This window comes from Bombina bombina, chromosome 4, assembly GCF_027579735.1.
Source record: "Bombina bombina isolate aBomBom1 chromosome 4, aBomBom1.pri, whole genome shotgun sequence".
NCBI lineage: Eukaryota > Metazoa > Chordata > Amphibia > Anura > Bombinatoridae > Bombina > Bombina bombina.
The window spans coordinates 875863998-875883781 of NC_069502.1; the positions used below are offsets into that span (position 1 = coordinate 875863998).

General features: G+C 37.2%; 1 protein-coding gene across 2 annotated transcripts in view; it reads left to right on the forward strand.

Moving 5' to 3' along the window:
- LOC128657396 (zinc finger protein OZF) overlaps positions 1-12264 on the forward strand; it is a 243339-nt gene extending 231075 nt beyond the window's left edge. For both annotated transcript variants that reach the window (XM_053711729.1, XM_053711730.1), the window contains one exon: positions 10081-12264. In XM_053711729.1, coding sequence (XP_053567704.1) covers positions 10081-11201 — 1121 coding nt within the window. In that variant the 3' untranslated portion in view covers positions 11202-12264. The remainder of the gene's footprint in view (positions 1-10080) is intronic.
- The last annotated feature ends 7520 nt before the right edge of the window (positions 12265-19784 follow it).

The following is a 19784-nucleotide window of genomic DNA, read 5'->3' on the forward strand; positions in this document are numbered from 1 at the left end:
TAAATATATTATATGTATATCCAACAGAACTTAGTTGTCTATTAGGTAATTCACATCACATTCTTTGTTCATTCCAAAGGGTTGCCGTGTATTTAGCTTTATTATCCAAAATATTTCCTTTTTATCTAGTATATGTTGTCTGTTACCTCCTCTAATAGGAATTCTAGCTATGTCTATAATTTGGACGGACATATCTGCCAAATGTGTGAAATGTAAACCATTAAAATGACTTGCTACTGCAGAGTCCTTACAATAGTTTTTGACATCTCTCATATGCTCTCCAAACCTTGTTCTGACTTCACGTGAGGTTTTTCCCACGTACTGACATTTACAAATATTACAAGTCAGAAGATAAATAGCAAACTTAGTTTTGCAGTTAGCATAAAAGTCTATAACATATTTCCCATGATCTACACTCGAGGAGAATTGAGTGCCTTTAATAAGGTTAGGGCAGGTATGACAATCCCTACTACCACATTTGTGAACACCCTTTCTAGATAGCCAATCCCCTGACGGGGTACTTTTTGTGTCCAAGACCAGACTGGGAGAAAGTACCTTCCCCAGTGTCTTGGGTTTTTTTTGGGACAAACCTGAAATTTTTTACCAGAGGTTTAAGAATGTCATCTCCCAATAATAAATGGGAATGTTTCTTTAAGATTTTAACCACAGCATTGTAATGCATTGAGTATTCTGTGGTGAAAATAATACTCTCATTAGTGCCCAATTTAGACTCATTTTTGTTGTTAATAGGTTTATTCTTATACTTTTTTACTGCCAGTCTCGATTGTTCGAGTTTTCTTGGATTGTAACCTCTCTTAATTAACCTCTCTTTCAATTCTAGAGACTGTGTTTCATATATAAGATCGCTTTTGGTGTTCCTGCGAAGCCTAATAAACTGCCCTCTTGGTATGGCTTTCTTTACATGTTCTGGGTGCTGTGATGCGGCATGCAGAATGGTATTTCCTGCTACTGGTTTCCTGTACGTTTGGGTCACAATTTGATTGTCTATAATTTTCAATGTTAAATCTAAGTAGTTGATTTGCAACCCATTTAATTCACCTGTAAATTGCAAACCCATTAAGTTGTTACTTAGATAAGACAATAAATCATCCAAAACAACAGATTTCTTCTCATTGTTAACTATCATGAGCAAATCATCTATGTAACGAACAAAAAGTACTACTTGATCCATCCAGGGGTTATTACTTGAAAAAACATATGTTAATTCCCACCATGAAACATAAATATTAGCAAAAGCCGGGGCAAATTTTGCCCCCATGGCGGTCCCCCTTATTTGTAAGTAGTACTCTTTGTTAAACATAAAATAATTATGCGAGAGCAAAAATTGTAAAATTTCACATATGTAGTGTCTTTCCTGATCACTCAAGTTTGTTTCTCTCTTTAAAAAATAGTCCACAGCACTAATGCCTGAGTGCTGGGGTATGCTGGTATATAAAGAAACTATATCCGCAGTTATCCAACTGTAGTTGGACTGCCATTGGATGGTGTCCAATGTTGTTAGCAAGTGAGATGTGTCTCTTAAGTAGCTAAGTTGTCTTTGTGCAATGGGCTGTAGTATAGTATCTACCCATTCTCCTAAAGGTTCCAGTAAAGACCCTATGCCCGCTATAATGGGCCTGCCCGGTGGATGTTGAATATTCTTATGTATTTTGGGTACATGATGGAACAGAGGAGTAATTGGGTGTTCTGGAATTAATAAATCTACATCCTCTTCTTTAAAAATGCCCAAAATAATGCCATCGGCAACAAGTTTGGTGATTTCTTTTTTAAAAGTATGTACTGGATTGTATGGCAACAACCTATAGACACTATTATCTGAAAGCTGCCTCTGGGCCTCTTCAAAATAGTATGATTTATCCATGACAACGATGCTGCCACCCTTATCCGAATTTCTGATGACAATGTCATCGTTATTTTTCAAAGTATTAATAGCTGAACGCTCTGTGAAATTCATATTCTGGGTGGCAGCATCGCCGCCTGTACTGACATCAGCTTCAAGTTTAAGTATGTCCTCTTGGACTAGTCTATGGTAGGCATTGACCATAGGGCCCCTAAAGTTAATAGGATAAAACTTAGACCTATATTTATTTGGTCTTCCTAATTTCTCTGTTGAGCTCTCCTGGTCAGTGCCCCCCATACTGTATAGCTCATTAAGTGTTGCTACAGAGCACGCATCTATGAATGGTAAATGTGGAACAACTGCATTAGATTTAGGAATAGGCAACATTATATTATCCTGATCATCATTAGTATTAGACAAAGCAAAAAACCTTTTCAAAGACAGTTTTCGTATAAATTTGTTCACATCCAAAAGTGTATTAAAGCATGAAAGCCTATTGGTTGGTGCAAAGCCCAAACCTTTTGATAACACAGCAATTTCACTATCTTTCAACTGATGTTTTGAAATATTAATAACATTAAGTCCTTCTTCTGTGCATAGTGGTGTTGGAATTATTGCTTCTGCCCCCTTTTCATCTTGATCTTTCTTTTTTCTTCCTTTGCGCCATCTTCGTCTGTATTTTTTCCTTTTTCTGAACTTTTCCTTATTTTCAGACGTGTCGCCGGTTGTTCTTCCAAGTCTTCCCCCAACTGCACCTGTAAAAAAGCACATGAGGGTGGAGGAGTAGGAGAAGAGGGAGGAGAAGAAGCAGGAGAGGAAGAAGAAGCAGTTGAGGAGCAGAAAGAAGAAATAGAGGAGACTGCTGAGATGTTAGCTTCTGAATCCGTGGACTCTCCCTCTGAAGCACTGAATGCCACTTTCCTGGCTTTCTTGTTCTTATTTTTAAGGATAGATTTAGGAACTTGTTTAGTTGGATCCTTATCATTCCCTTTTTCCTTGTGCTTATTTTTCATCTGTTGTTTAATTTTCCACGACTTGTTTTTTCGTTCACGTTGCTGTTGGCGCACCTCTGCCCAGTTATAAACTTTATCCTGATCATAATCATCTTTGTCACGTATAAATTTAGTTCCCTTTCTAGAGGCTTGTTCCTGATCACATCTCTTAAGGGTCTCATCCAATTTCTTCTTGTGCTCTAAGTATTTGGAGCTTACTTCCAAAAGTTTGAGGTCCTCTTTAATATTATCCACTTCTGCTTTGAGCTTCGTTCTTTTTTTCTCTTTAACTCTAATCAATACCTTGATGAGTTTAAATGAGCACTCTGTGAGTGCTATATTCCAATCCTCCATATCCAGAGGATCTTCAAAGTCAAAAGATGGATATTTCTTAATTCTAAGACCCCTTGGGATTCTTTCCGCTTCCACATATTTATTGAATGCAACAATATCCCACATCAGGCATAAATCAGAAATTAGAATCTTTTGTAAGGCTTTGAAATTGGTTTTTAAGCTAGACTCCTCAATATCACTTTCTGCTTTAGAGAAAATTTTATTGAAAAAATCCTCTCTATTATACATATCAAACATGTCAATAGTCTCTTCCACATTGCTGTTAGTATCTGAATCCTGAATAGAATGGGTGAAATCTGTTCCCAAACCCTCCCTGTTTGTGTCTGCCATTTTTAAAGAACTGTATGTTATTTTATAGCCCTTTGGATTATATCCCAGCTAGATGCTCAAAGGAAAATGCCGGTATTTTTAATGCTTAGAATGTCCCAACCATAATACAGCAAGGATTAGTACAGACAGATCCTTAAGCTATTATCCCAACAGGTAAAACTTTCACGCTACAAAAAACACTAGAGAGCGAAAACAAATTAACTCACAGTGTGTAACTTCAGAAGGTTGTCCGCAAAGGAAGAAAAAAGAAAGATCAAGATGAAAAGGGGGCAGAAGCAATAATTCCAACACCACTATGCACAGAAGAAGGACTTAATGTTATTAATATTTCAAAACATCAGTTGAAAGATAGTGAAATTGCTGTGTTATCAAAAGGTTTGGGCTTTGCACCAACCAATAGGCTTTCATGCTTTAATACACTTTTGGATGTGAACAAATTTATACGAAAACTGTCTTTGAAAAGGTTTTTTGCTTTGTCTAATACTAATGATGATCAGGATAATATAATGTTGCCTATTCCTAAATCTAATGCAGTTGTTCCACATTTACCATTCATAGATGCGTGCTCTGTAGCAACACTTAATGAGTTATACAGTATGGGGGGCACTGACCAGGAGAGCTCAACAGAGAAATTAGGAAGACCAAATAAATATAGGTCTAAGTTTTATCCTATTAACTTTAGGGGCCCTATGGTCAATGCCTACCATAGACTAGTCCAAGAGGACATACTTAAACTTGAAGCTGATGTCAGTACAGGCGGCGATGCTGCCACCCAGAATATGAATTTCACAGAGCGTTCAGCTATTAATACTTTGAAAAATAACGATGACATTGTCATCAGAAATTCGGATAAGGGTGGCAGCATCGTTGTCATGGATAAATCATACTATTTTGAAGAGGCCCAGAGGCAGCTTTCAGATAATAGTGTCTATAGGTTGTTGCCATACAATCCAGTACATACTTTTAAAAAAGAAATCACCAAACTTGTTGCCGATGGCATTATTTTGGGCATTTTTAAAGAAGAGGATGTAGATTTATTAATTCCAGAACACCCAATTACTCCTCTGTTCCATCATGTACCCAAAATACATAAGAATATTCAACATCCACCGGGCAGGCCCATTATAGCGGGCATAGGGTCTTTACTGGAACCTTTAGGAGAATGGGTAGATACTATACTACAGCCCATTGCACAAAGACAACTTAGCTACTTAAGAGACACATCTCACTTGCTAACAACATTGGACACCATCCAATGGCAGTCCAACTACAGTTGGATAACTGCGGATATAGTTTCTTTATATACCAGCATACCCCAGCACTCAGGCATTAGTGCTGTGGACTATTTTTTAAAGAGAGAAACAAACTTGAGTGATCAGGAAAGACACTACATATGTGAAATTTTACAATTTTTGCTCTCGCATAATTATTTTATGTTTAACAAAGAGTACTACTTACAAATAAGGGGGACCGCCATGGGGGCAAAATTTGCCCCGGCTTTTGCTAATATTTATGTTTCATGGTGGGAATTAACATATGTTTTTTCAAGTAATAACCCCTGGATGGATCAAGTAGTACTTTTTGTTCGTTACATAGATGATTTGCTCATGATAGTTAACAATGAGAAGAAATCTGTTGTTTTGGATGATTTATTGTCTTATCTAAGTAACAACTTAATGGGTTTGCAATTTACAGGTGAATTAAATGGGTTGCAAATCAACTACTTAGATTTAACATTGAAAATTATAGACAATCAAATTGTGACCCAAACGTACAGGAAACCAGTAGCAGGAAATACCATTCTGCATGCCGCATCACAGCACCCAGAACATGTAAAGAAAGCCATACCAAGAGGGCAGTTTATTAGGCTTCGCAGGAACACCAAAAGCGATCTTATATATGAAACACAGTCTCTAGAATTGAAAGAGAGGTTAATTAAGAGAGGTTACAATCCAAGAAAACTCGAACAATCGAGACTGGCAGTAAAAAAGTATAAGAATAAACCTATTAACAACAAAAATGAGTCTAAATTGGGCACTAATGAGAGTATTATTTTCACCACAGAATACTCAATGCATTACAATGCTGTGGTTAAAATCTTAAAGAAACATTCCCATTTATTATTGGGAGATGACATTCTTAAACCTCTGGTAAAAAATTTCAGGTTTGTCCCAAAAAAACCCAAGACACTGGGGAAGGTACTTTCTCCCAGTCTGGTCTTGGACACAAAAAGTACCCCGTCAGGGGATTGGCTATCTAGAAAGGGTGTTCACAAATGTGGTAGTAGGGATTGTCATACCTGCCCTAACCTTATTAAAGGCACTCAATTCTCCTCGAGTGTAGATCATGGGAAATATGTTATAGACTTTTATGCTAACTGCAAAACTAAGTTTGCTATTTATCTTCTGACTTGTAATATTTGTAAATGTCAGTACGTGGGAAAAACCTCACGTGAAGTCAGAACAAGGTTTGGAGAGCATATGAGAGATGTCAAAAACTATTGTAAGGACTCTGCAGTAGCAAGTCATTTTAATGGTTTACATTTCACACATTTGGCAGATATGTCCGTCCAAATTATAGACATAGCTAGAATTCCTATTAGAGGAGGTAACAGACAACATATACTAGATAAAAAGGAAATATTTTGGATAATAAAGCTAAATACACGGCAACCCTTTGGAATGAACAAAGAATGTGATGTGAATTACCTAATAGACAACTAAGTTCTGTTGGATATACATATAATATATTTATTATCTATATACTGCTTTTTTCATTGCTTGTCTTCATTATAAAAATTAAGCGAATTGACCATATTAGTTAAAAAGCATATAGTATACTAGTTCTTACTAAACTCCTCTCCGTATATTAACATCCGTTATCATCTTTTAATTCAGGCAGTCTAAGTTCAAACCTTGTTGCTTGTTGTATTATAGAAACCTGTATATATATATACAATCTTGTATATTATTCCCACTGTAAGTGTGCCAATGTTTTTAACAATTTATAATGTTTTTAAATTATTTTCTGCACGTCTAGGGTTAATGGTTTTCCCTTTAAATAGGTATCTCTTACCTAGTGCTGTAGCCTATGATTAAGCGCCACTAGGGGGCGCGAAACGCGTCAGGCCTTCCTTGTCACATTTTTTTCACCCCCCTGTACTTGTGTTCTGCCTTAACTGTTAACTTTTGAGATAACTTTCATTAAAGTTTTTTTTGATTTTTCAAACTTTAGTGTCAGCCCGCTTGGTTTTTGTAGTGCCTGCCGCTCTCTTTCCTATTTTACCTTTGGGACATGTCTTCTCAGTCACCATGGAAGTTTCCATTGAGGAAAGGCCTTCTTATCAGGGACCCTTCCATCATCAGAATCTAGTTTCTCTGCAGCTAACTGCTTGGAGATTGTACGCTTGATTTTTCTAAGCAACGGTTTTCTGATTTGTTTCAGGCATGTGAGCCTGTTACTAGACGGATTTGCCATAAGATATGGCGTAAATTTCTTTATTGGTGCGAATCCAAGGGCTATTCATGGAGTAGGGTTAGGATTCTTAGGATTTTGTCTTTTCTCCAATAAGGATTGGAGAAAGGGTTGTCAACAAGTTCCTTAAAGGGACGGATTTCTGCTTTGTCTATTTTGCTACTCAAGCGTCTGGTAGATGTTCCAGATGTTCCATCTTTTTGTCAGGCTCTGACTAGAATCAGGCCTGTGTTTAGAACAATTGCTCCTCCTTGGAGTTTGAATTTAGTTCTTAATGTTCTTCAAGGGGTTCCGTTTGAACCTATGCATTCCATAGATATTAAGTTATTATCTTGGAAAGTTTTATTTTTGGTTGCTATTTCTTCTGCTCGCAGAGTTTCTGAGCTTTCGGCATTGCAATGGGATTCTCCTTATCTGTTTTTTCATTCCGATAAGGTGGTGTTACATTCCCAACCTGGTTTTCTTCCTAAGGTTGTTTATAATAGCCATATTAATCAGGAAATTGTTGTTCCTTCCTTGTGTCCTACATCTTCATCTAAGAAGGAGAGGCTGTTACATACTTTGGACATGGTCTGTGCTTTAAAGTCTTATTTGCAGGCATCTAAGGATTTTCGTCAATCATCTTCCCTGTTTCTTGTGTTTTCTGGGAAGCGTAGGGGTCAGAAAGCTACGGCTACCTCTCTCTCTCTCTCATTTTGACTGAAGAGTATCATCCGTTTTGCATATAAGACTGCTGGACAGCAGCCTCCTGAACGAATTACGGCTCATTTTACTAGGGCTGTGGTTTCCTCATGGGCGTTCAAAAATGATGCTTCTGTTGAACAGATTTGCAAAGCTGCAACTTGGTCGTCTCTTCACATTTTTTCCAAACTTTACAAATTTGATACTTTTGCCTCGTCTGAGGCTGTTTTTGGGAGGAAAGTTCTTCAAGCAGTGGTGCCTTCTGTTTAAGTTCCCTGTCTTGTCCCTCCCGTTTCATCCGTGTCCTATAGCTTTGGTATTGTATCCCACAAGTAAGGATGAAATCCGTGGACTCATCATATCTTGTAAAAGAAAAGGAAATTTATTCTTACCTGATAAGTTTATTTATTTTACGATACGATGAGTCCACGGCCCGCCCTGATATTATGAGACAGGTTATTTTCTTTTTGTTAATCTTCAGACACCTCTGCACCTTGGCTTTTCCTTTCTCTTTCTGACTTCGGTCGAATGACTGGAGTGGGAGGGAAGGGAGGAGCTATATATACAGCTCTGCTGTGGTGCTCTTTGCCTCCTCCTGCTGACCAGGAGGCGATATCCCACAAGTAAGGATGAAATCCGTGGACTCATTGTATCGTAAAATAAATAAACTTATCAGGTAAGAATAAATTTCCTTTTTATATATATATATATATATATAAATATTCACCCGCAAAATATTATGTTATATAAAGCTAGCACTAATATAATGTTATATAATTCTGCACTATGTGCAGAATTATATAACATTATTTTCTAGGTTTACTGACCCTTTAATACTTTACAATATAATATAAAGCGCCAAACATAGCTGAGAGTGTCTTTTAAAAAATGATACATACTTACAAGAAGACACCCATCCACATATAGCAGACAACCAAACCAGTAGTGAAAAATATCAGCAGAGGTAATGGTATAGGAATATAACGTCAATCTAAAAAAGGAGGCAGGGGATTAATCCCTGTGACCGATTACAGAGAGCTTTTGAAAAGATTTCCCATGGGTGAAACCATGAAATCATCAGGCAATACTCCCTTCACATCCCTCTGACAAACACTGTACTCTGAGAGGAATTGGGCTTCAAAATGCTTAGAAGCGCCTATCATAGAAGAAATCCAGCACATCTCACTTCACCACCTCCATAGGAGGCAAAGTTTGTAAAACTAAGGTATGAGTGTGGTGGGAGGTGTATTTATAGGCATTTTGAGGTTTGGGAAACTTTGCCCCCTCCTGGGAGGAATGTATATCCCATACGTCACTAGCTCATGGACTCTTGCCACTTACATGAAAGAAAGAAGTATATGTGTGTGTGTATATATATATATATATATATATAACACCTATCTTTTGTAATTTAACATAAATCTAAATCACCAAATGGTTAGTGAAAGATATTGTGTGATAAATTATACTTTAAATAGACTTGAAAACTTTTTTTGTTTTGCTGGGTTTGCTATTTAAAGGGGACAGTCTACTCCAGAATTGTTATTGTTAAAAAAAAGATTGATAATCCCTTTATTACCCATTCCCCAGTTATGCATTACCAACACAGTTATATTAATATACATCCTTATCACATTTCAGGCATTTACTGCTAACTCTTAAATAACTCCACGTGCGCGAGCACAATGTTATCTATATAGCACACATAAACGTATGCCCTCTAGCTATGAAAAACTATCAAATGCATTCACATAAGAAGAGGCATTCAAGGGCTTAGAAATTAGCATATGAGCCTACCTTGGTTAAGCTTTCAACTAAGAATACCAAGAGAACAAAGCAAATTTGATTATAAAAGTAAATTGGAAAGTTGTTTAAAATTGCATGTCCTATCTGAATCATGAAAGTTTAATTTTGACTAGACTGTCCCTTTTAAAGGTTTTAAGTAAACAAAGCAGATTATATTTTAAACACATTTAGTAAAATAATACTATTAGCAGATTTACAAAAGAGAGATTTTTTTTTTCTTCTTAATTGTATATAGCTTTTAGGTTGTTTTTTTGTTGTTGCAAATAATAGGATGGTGGTTGGTAAGTGATTCTTATGTGTTTTGTTACATCTGTACAATATTTGTATCGGAGAAATTATAAAAATATAGTATTTGTTATTATGATTCTTTTTTTATGCTTGCTATAAAATAAATAAAACATTTTCCTTAATGTCTAACAAACTGCCCTTTAAACCTTAGCATGGAGCTGGGGAAAGGTGTAGGGGTCATAGCTTGCTCCTTACTCTTGTGGTAGTCATTCAATCAGAACAGTTAAAATGTCCTCAAAATATAATAATGTAATTAATCATTAACATTAATCCCATTATATTTCTTATAAACAGGTGAATTAAAAAACTGCAGTAATCCTCCTAGTCATGGTAAAAGTACCGATATTTGTGTCAATCTTCAAAATCAAAGAAGCCGTGTGGAAAATGTATGCTCTGAATATCAGGAAGGTTTTACCAGGAAATCAAATATTTTAAAACCTCAGAAAAGTCATACAGAGAAGAAAGCACTTTCATGTTCTGACTGTGGAAAATGTTATACTGAGAAATCAAATCTTAGTAGACATCGGAAAATTCATTCAGGAACGAAAGCATTTTCATGTTCTGACTGTGGGAAATGTTTTATTGATAAATCTAAACTTATTAGACATCAGAAAATTCATTCAGGACAGAAAGCATTTTTATGTTCTGACTGTGGGAAATGTTTTACTGAGAAATCAAATCTTATTAGTCATAAGAAAAGTCATATAGAGAAGAAAGCATTGTCATGTTCTGACTGTGGAAAATGTTTTACTAAGAAATCAAGTTTTAGTAGACATCGGAAAATTCATTCAGGAACGAAAGCATTTTCATGTTCTGACTGTGGGAAATGTTTTATTGATAAATCTAAACTTAATAGACATCAGAAAATTCATTCAGGAGAGAAAGCATTTTTATGTTCTAATTGTGGGAAAGGTTTTACTGACAAAGGAAATCTTATTAAGCATGAGAAAATTCATACAGGAGAGAAAGCATTTTCGTGTTCTAAGTGTGGGAAATGTTTTACTGAGAAAACAACTCTTACTAAACATCAGAAAATTCATATAGAAGAGAAAGAATTTTTATGTTCTGAATGTGGGAAATGTTTTGCTCAGATGTCATATCTGATTTCGCATCAGATAACTCATAAAGAAGATAAACCATTTTCATGTTCTGAATGTGGAAAATGTTTTGGTCGGAAGCGAAATCTGATTAAGCATGAGGCAACTCATACAGGAGATAAACCATTTTCATGTTCTGAATGTGGAAAATGTTTTACTCGGAAATCATCTGTTAATAAGCATAAGAAAATTCATACAGGGAAAAAAGGATTTATGTGTTCTGAATGTGGAAAATGTTATTCTCTGAAAACAGATCTTAATAATCATGAGAAAATTCATATTATAAGAAATCTGGAAGATCAGAGCATGACTTCTTAAAGGGACAGTGTACACTTATAATCCCCCCCTTTTAATGTTTTCCCAATTATCCATTTTACCTACTTGAGTGTTTTAATTTTGTACAAATGTTTATCCTTTTTCTTGTTTGAAATAGCTGATTTTGCCTATTGTTTCCCCACCTATACTAAACATTTCTGAACTTAAAGGGACAGTCTAGTCAAAATTAAGCTTTCATTAATTAGATAGGACATGTAATTTTAATCAACTTTCCAATTTACTTTTATCATCAAATTTGCTTTTTTCTCTTAGTATTCTTAGTTGAAACTAAACCTAGGCAGACTTATTTGCTAATTTCTAAACCCTTAAGGGCTGCCTCTTATCACAGGCTTTTTAAATTCCTTTTCAACACAGAGACTAAAAGTACACGTGGGCCATATAGATAACACTGTGTACAGGCACAGGGAGTTATTTAAGATTTAGCCCAAAACAATGCTAACTGCAAGACAATCGATAATACAGTCACAGTCATGTGATCAGGGGACTGGAAGAAGGTTCTTAGATACAAGGTAATCACACAGGTATAAAGTGTATTACTATAACAGTGTTGGTTGTGCAAAACTGGGGAATGGGTAATAAAGGGATTATCTATCTTTTAAAACAATAACAATTCTATGGTAGACTGTCCCTTTATGTTAAAATCTTTTATTGCATTTCAAAAGGCATATAAACATAACATTTGCAACAAACCCAAAATCTTTTGTACATGAATCATATTGTTTCATTTAGTAGCTTTCCAGTACGTTAAAAGGACACAAGCATAGTAAGATAGGGGTATTCAAACCATTTTTCTTAATACTTTTTCAATCATGGTGGGCAGGTGTTGTAATGTCCGTCATCTCCTTTGACGTTAAAGTCTATATGTCCTTGCCTCTTCCCTATCATTATTGTTTTTCCTGGCACTCTACTCAAGAATGATCAATGATGAAGTCGGGTTTGCATGACCTGCTGTATGTTCCATCTGGTTCCTTAAGATGATTTTTCTCTTTTATGTAACAACATTAAAATCTAAAAAAACTTAATAAACATTTTAAATCAAACTAAACTGTGTGGTCTTTTCTTTCTTTTCAAAAGTATCTGATGAACATCAACTGTTGGGTCTCTTGGTTATTAGCGCTAGAATTCTAAGTTTTCATTCACCCCTTTAACTCTTTTATTTTGTATTAGAAGTTCCCTTCCTGGACTTCTGTTCATGATCCAATAGAACCAAACCTTCTGAAACTGGTCATGATTACTTTGTATACGGGCAGTCCCTTCTGACATAAGATATATATCTTGGATTTTGTCTATCACTTCTCTCCACGTGGGAGCTCCGACTTTCCAATGTCTCGCTATACAGGTCCTGGTTGCCGTGCATAACATTTTAATAAATTTATTAATTGCCAAATTAAAATGGTCGAGCCTTCTGTTTAGAAGTGCCTGAGGTATTGTTAATGTTATGTGCTCGTCAAGTAAATGGCCCAATAAATTATTCAGTTGGGTCCATATGTTTTTTATTATAGGGCAACTCCACAACATATGTATATATGAACCTTGTTCTACACATCCTCTATAGCAGAGTCTGGAGTCCTTAGGGGAGAAGTGAGATGTTCTTATTGGGGTCAAATACCACCTAAATGAAGTTTTAATAGTGTTTTCCCTAAGGTCCGCACTAATCAGGCCTCTACATGAGTCAGAAAAGATTTGTATCCATTCCTCTCTTGGAATGGTAAGCCCTAACTCTGATTCCCACTTTAACATTAGGTTGGATTTAGTGTTACCTTTGTTTTCTTGAATATCTAAATATAATTTAGAAATTGTATGTTTTTCTCTATTCAGAGTCATGCATAGTCTCTCTAGATTGGTTTTTGGCCTTGTTGTATGTTGTGTGAGATGTTTATTCAGGGCTGATGATATTTGTAGATATATGTACCAGTGTAATTGTTACGTGATTCTTTTTTCAGGATATGATGTTATCATATATCACTTTTCAGCAAGGAAATGACTGAAACATTACACAGGTTTTCACAATCTTATAACAATTATGGTTTTATTCTGCAACATAGTCATGGAAACAAAATACCACAAACCACTATTCATGCTTATAAAACTCTATGCAATTGCAATACTCATATAATCATCTATGCAGCTTTTAGTTACATTCAGTTGCCTGCGCAACGACTGATAACAATCTTATGTTGTATTACCACTAAAACAAGTCTAGCTAGTTTTAAACAAACAAATTAATACATCACCGTGATCTCTGGTTGCATCATCCTATCCTGCCGCTTCTGGGGCACAATGGGAGGGGACATCTGGGCAATCTTTGGACCAGGAGAAAAACAGGCGATCAGCGGGAAAAAACAACACTGAAGATGCGTCCATCCACAGGTCCCAAAAATACACTCAAAGACACACACCACAAATACACAGACACTCGGGCACTCAGACTCTCAGACTGATCAGATTGCCCAAATGTACCCCTCTTTATACTGTTCACTTGTGTAACAGTTTTGGCGCAACTCCACAGATCCTGAGACCGCTCCCTCTGAGGTTGGCCGTGGCCCAAGACATCTGGCCAGTCTGTCTTAGCCTCAACCAAGCTTATCAGGGCATGCCCAGGTACTATCTCTGACGTATTCCTAAACTGCAATGCCGTCATCTTTAGTTTCAAACAAACATGTTTTTCTGCCTAACATTACACATCTGATTATGTGGTCTTATGCAGTTACTTTTGTCAAATACATCAATAATAGTTTTAACAATCTTTCCATAGATATAATTAATAGCTAAACATCATAATGGCTTTATTACTTAGCCTATTGCAATTAATATTACTTAGCCTATTACAATTAATAATAATTAATCTTTTAACAATATTACCATGGCATTAGCCCCTATACCAACGTGTTCCTTAATGTCAGTAAGTGACCCCTGCCAAGGTTACACCCTTGTTCTGTCTGGGTTTTGACTTCTTATCATTAGCATCCATCGGTTGTTTACCACTTGTAGCATGACTTAGTAAAATTCAGTGTCATCTACTTGAAGTTAATTAATGTCTTTTACTCTGTTAAAGGCACACTCTCTTAAAGGCAAAGTCACACAAGTTAGGGCAAGTGTCTTATGCTTTCACTCTCTTAAAGGCAAAGTCACACAAGTTTAAGCAAGTGTCGCATGAGCAATTACTGCAACCACTTTCCTTACATTCCACCCCTTGGTCATGTGACACCTTGCTTGTTTCTAAACACATACCTTAATAATTAAGACTTATCCACTCAAGTAATATTGTCTTTTGGTTTAAAACACATCCTACCTAATGTATTACAGAAACATCCAAACATTTTTACTATAATGAATATCGCACACAAGCAAGCCAGACTTATTAATAGCCATTTAACTATAGTTTTGCCTAAGCTTCCAAGCCATCCCCCCAGTCCAAAAGTCCAGTCAAAGTCTTTAAGCCATTTGCTAAATGAATCGTCATGTACCTCACGTATGTGCTTTTGCACTTCTTCTAATCTGTGTAGGTCATGTTTGATTCTACCTGCATTGTCTTCTATGTACACACAGCATTGCTGGTGGATTCTCTGGCAAACTCCTCCTTCTGCAGCTAGGAGGTAGTCTAGAGCCATTCTATTCTGTAATGCCACCATCCTAATCTGTTCCTGTTCTAATGCTAAAAGCTTTATTGCATCTCCAGTTACGTTAAAAGCTTCATCTACTAAATCAGCTAGCGTGTTTAATCTAGTGAGGGCTGTAGCAGCCCCATAATGAGGGACAAATGTTGCAAGCAGGCGCATACATTCACTAATTTTAACTCCATTGTGTATTTTGTCCAGGTCAAGGTATCTTCGTGTTCTATGCAATATAGGTGGTGGAAGCGTGGTGGTTATGTTAAAAGCAGGGAATATATATCCTAAAAAGCATGGGCCATAATGGGTGCAAGGTATTACCTTTACTGCCCACCTCCCACACAACCAATAATATCCCACTGGCAGTTTAACAAAAGGAGGACATATCCTATTCAATCGCTTCCACCCATCCTTAGTGCGTGTGTTACCTGCTAGTGTTTCCCTATTAAGCTGGTACCAGTCTTTAATAAGGTCTCTGGGCTCACCAAACTTAGTCTTCCATTTCTCATGGGCATATGTCAAATATGAGAAGTCATAGAATTTCAGTTTAATGTTGAATACCCCTGTCCTATTTTTAACTAGCCGTCCTATGTTATACATTAACATTATCATGTCAGGTAGCTGGGTTAGGTTATTAGTACTATATATATCCCCATCTAGATTCTGAAACATAATAGCACCTGTAGTCACATTATTAGCTAGATGCAACTTATCCAGCAAGTCATCCCTACCTGGTGTGTTAAGACCTGTAAAATTCCACACAGTCTTATTCCCAATCATATCGGCAAGCATACTCATGGTTAAAGGGACACCTAAATAAGGGTAACCCCTAGTCTGCCCGTGAGGCACAAACCCACATACCCAACATGGTCCCTGAACATTTGTCACATTGAACACATCTTTGGCAGTTTTTACAAAGGTATTATCAAGTTCCCATGAGGAGGCGTGCAGGGAGCCTAAATGGGCCGGTGCTTGGTCCCTTTTTCCCTTGTGTCGGTTGTTTAATAATTTCCCATCCATCACAGGTCTCCTGATATACATTAAAAGAGGTTCAGATGACTCTTTTCCTGTATATTTACACACATATGTCAGTCCCTCTGGTTCCCCATCAGTGTATATGTTTAACATTACAGCACGAACCTGTGTATCAGTGGATGTTTTACAACCTAAAATGCGTTCCTGAATCCCCACTGTTAGTTTTGGGGAAGTGGAAGGCGTACTGGGATTTTCACAAATTAACCCAACCCCTTCTTGCAATTCAAATATTAAGTTCTCATCCGGTAAAACAATTGTCCAGCTCTCATCCTTTTTAGAGTCCTTACAGTCTTCCCTGGTCACTGCAGCAGAACAAAAATCTTTAGTTACACAATATACAGTGAAGGAAGGGATGTCACAGGTAATTGTCTCTTCTTCTGATAGTTCAAATACCACCGTTTCTCGCTTGGTAAGGAGCATCCAATTTCCATATTCATTTTTGGTCAGACAGGCACCTTTCATGTTTTTTACGTCATCATCAAAGGTAAATGGGATGGAGCAAGATGCCCATGTTGTGCAATACGGAACGGTCATGCTTCCCTCATAGAAGGTGTGATAGCTGGCACCGGACACCTCACGTTTCATCCTCTGGCTCATACGACCAAAAGGAGTCCCAACAGAGCACCGGTTACAATAACAGCCCTGTCAACAAGAATCTAGGAAGGAAACATACTTCAAATTAATTCCGTAAATAGCACTTGCCCGCAGGCACATGCAGCCAATCATTGCTCCCTATCCTTGACTACATTCACTACATTGTAACTTACCTTTTAATACATCTATGCTAATTAAATACTCTGGGATGGGTACAATTAAAACAAAACATCACTGCTTAGGGAGACTTCCTACTTTCAATGCCACCCCTGCTTGTTTTACTTCTATAGTCTCACCCCCCCCAATAAATCTAAGTTGCCTCCACTCCAGTATCAATCAAAGCCTGCTTAAAATAGAACATACTGATACTGGGAGCTTGGCCTGTTTCGTATGGGCCCTGGAAATATTACTCCAGGTTCTCCAACGAAAGCAAGTCCAACCCTGGCCCTGGGGCTTCAGGGGCACTGGCCCTTTTTGTCCCATCCAGGTATTGGTATCCTTTTCCAGTGGACTTCGTTTGGGAATCAACTAAGGACATTTTCCCCTCAGGGCTAGTTTCCCAACACGTTACCACAGCATGTTGAGCATGATGCTCAATGTACTCCTGTGTGCCTATCATTCTGGACAGTGAGATTTCACTGTCAGTGATAGATCTGTCATTCAGTACATTTACTGCTTTTCCCAAATGGACCTTCCATTTCTGCAAAGTTTCATCCCACCCCCCAGGGTCCCATCTGGCCCTGCTCTGTAATACTGATTGTAACTTACTTTTGCTCAACCTACCACCCTTCCGCTTTACTTTGGCCCTGGCTACCTTAACCACAGCCTGTTGAGCTACATCTTCATAACACTGGCTCTTTTTTAATAGCAATTTATTCTGACTCTGCAGGCACACCGTCTGCTCTACAGCTTCCTCTAACTGCTCGTGTGTCTTTCTGTATGCCTGTAATAACACCCATAATTTCTTATGTAACCTTTCTGTTTCTGAATCTGTCTTAACTTTTACATTCTGTAATTTATTCAACACTTCACAAGGTTCTGTTTTGTCAAAAAATTCAGCGTTATCTTTGAGGTCAGTCCCAGACAAGACTTCCCCTGCTAATTCCTGATATGGGGTCCCCTCCCAAGCCGCAATATTTTGAGGCCGTGAAGGGGGAACCGTTTGTGCTTTCTTCCTAAACATTTTCATAATACCTTCAATTATTGCTGACATCAATCAATAAATTCACAGTAACAATAACAATATACGTTAATATGTATATACCTGTGCAATATCAATTAATTTCATTCCAAGGTGACAATTGTGACTATGTCCATGAAATATCTGTTTATTTACACAGCTTTCATGGCTCATTTGAGGAATTAACAATTCAATTCTAACTAATCCAGAAACATATATATTTATACTCCTGACCGTGCAAGATACAACTATATATTTTTCTGGCTTATTATTTTATCTACAAAGGGGTTTCACTTTCGCTCGGAGCTGCGTCTATCAGCTCTGCACATTCAGTAAGAAAACTGTCAGTTTCTTTGCTCAAGTGATAAACAATTATGTATCCTGCCGACCGACTACGCCAATAATGTTATGTGATTCTTTTTTCAGGATATGATGTTATCATATATCACTTTTCAGCAAGGAAATGACTGACACATTACACAGGTTTTCACAATCTTATAACAATGATGGTTTTATTCTGCAACATAGTCATGGGAACAAAATACCACAAACCACTATTCATGCTTATAACACTCTATGCAATTGCAATACTCATATAATCATCTATGCAGCTTTTAGTTACATTCAGTTGCCTGCGCAACGACTGATAACAATCCTTATGTTGTATTACCACTAAAACAAGTCTAGCTAGTTTTAAACAAACAAATTAATACATCACCGTGATCTCTGGTTGCATCATCCTATCCTGCCGCTTCTGGGGCGCAATGGGAGGGGACATCTGGGCAATCTTTGGACCAGGAGAAAAACAGGCGATCAGCGGGAAAAAACAACACTGAAGATGCGTCCATCCACAGGTCCCAAAAATACACTCAAATACACACACCACAAATACACAGACACTCGGACACTCAGACTCTCAGACTGATCAGATTGCCCAAATGTACCCCTCTTTATACTGTTCACTTGTGTAACAGTTTTGGCGCAACTCCACAGATCCTGAGACCGCTCCCTCTGAGGTTGGCCGTGGCCCAAGACATCTGGCCAGTCTGTCTTAGCCTCAACCAAGCTTATCAGGGCATGCCCAGGTACTATCTCTGACGTATTCCTAAACTGCAATGCCGTCATCTTTAGTTTCAAACAAACATGTTTTTCTGCCTAACATTACACATCTGATTAAATGGTCTTATGCAGTTACTTTTGTCAAATACATCAATAATAGTTTTAACAATCTTTCCATAGATATAATTAATAGCTAAACATCATAATGGCTTTATTACTTAGCCTATTGCAATTAATATTACTTAGCCTATTACAATTAATAATAATTAATCTTTTAACAATATTACCATGGCATTAGCCCCTATACCAACGTGTTCCTTAATGTCAGTAAGTGACCCCTGCCAAGGTTATACCCTTGTTCTGTCTGGGTTTTGACTTCTTATCATTAGCATCCATCGGTTGTTTACCACTTGTAGCATGACTTAGTAAAATTCAGTGTCATCTACTTGAAGTTAATTAATGTATTTTACTCTGTTAAAGGCACACTCTCTTAAAGGCAAAGTCACACAAGTTAGGGCAAGTGTCTTATGCTTTCACTCTCTTAAAGGCAAAGTCACACAAGTTTAAGCAAGTGTCGCATGAGCAATTACTGCAACCACTTTCCTTACATTTATAATGTTATGTGATTCTTTTTTCAGGATATGATGTTATCATATATCACTCTTCAGCAAGGAAATGACTGTCACATTACACAGGTTTTCACAATCTTATAATAACAATGATGGTTTTATTCTGCAACATAATCATGGAAACAAAATACCACAAACCACTATTCATGCTTACAACACTCTATGCAATTGCAATACTCATATAATCATCTATGCAGCTTTTAGTTACATTCAGTTGCCTGCGCAACGACTGATAACAATCTTATGTTGTATTACCACTAAAACAAGTCTAGCTAGTTTTAAACAAACAAATTAATACATCACCGTGAGCTCTGGTTGCATCATCCTATCCTGCCGCTTCTGGGGCGCAATGGGAGGGGACATCTGGGCAATCTTTGGACCAGGAGAAAAACAGGCGATCAGCGGGAAAAAACAACACTGAAGATGCGTCCATCCACAGGTCCCAAAAATACACTCA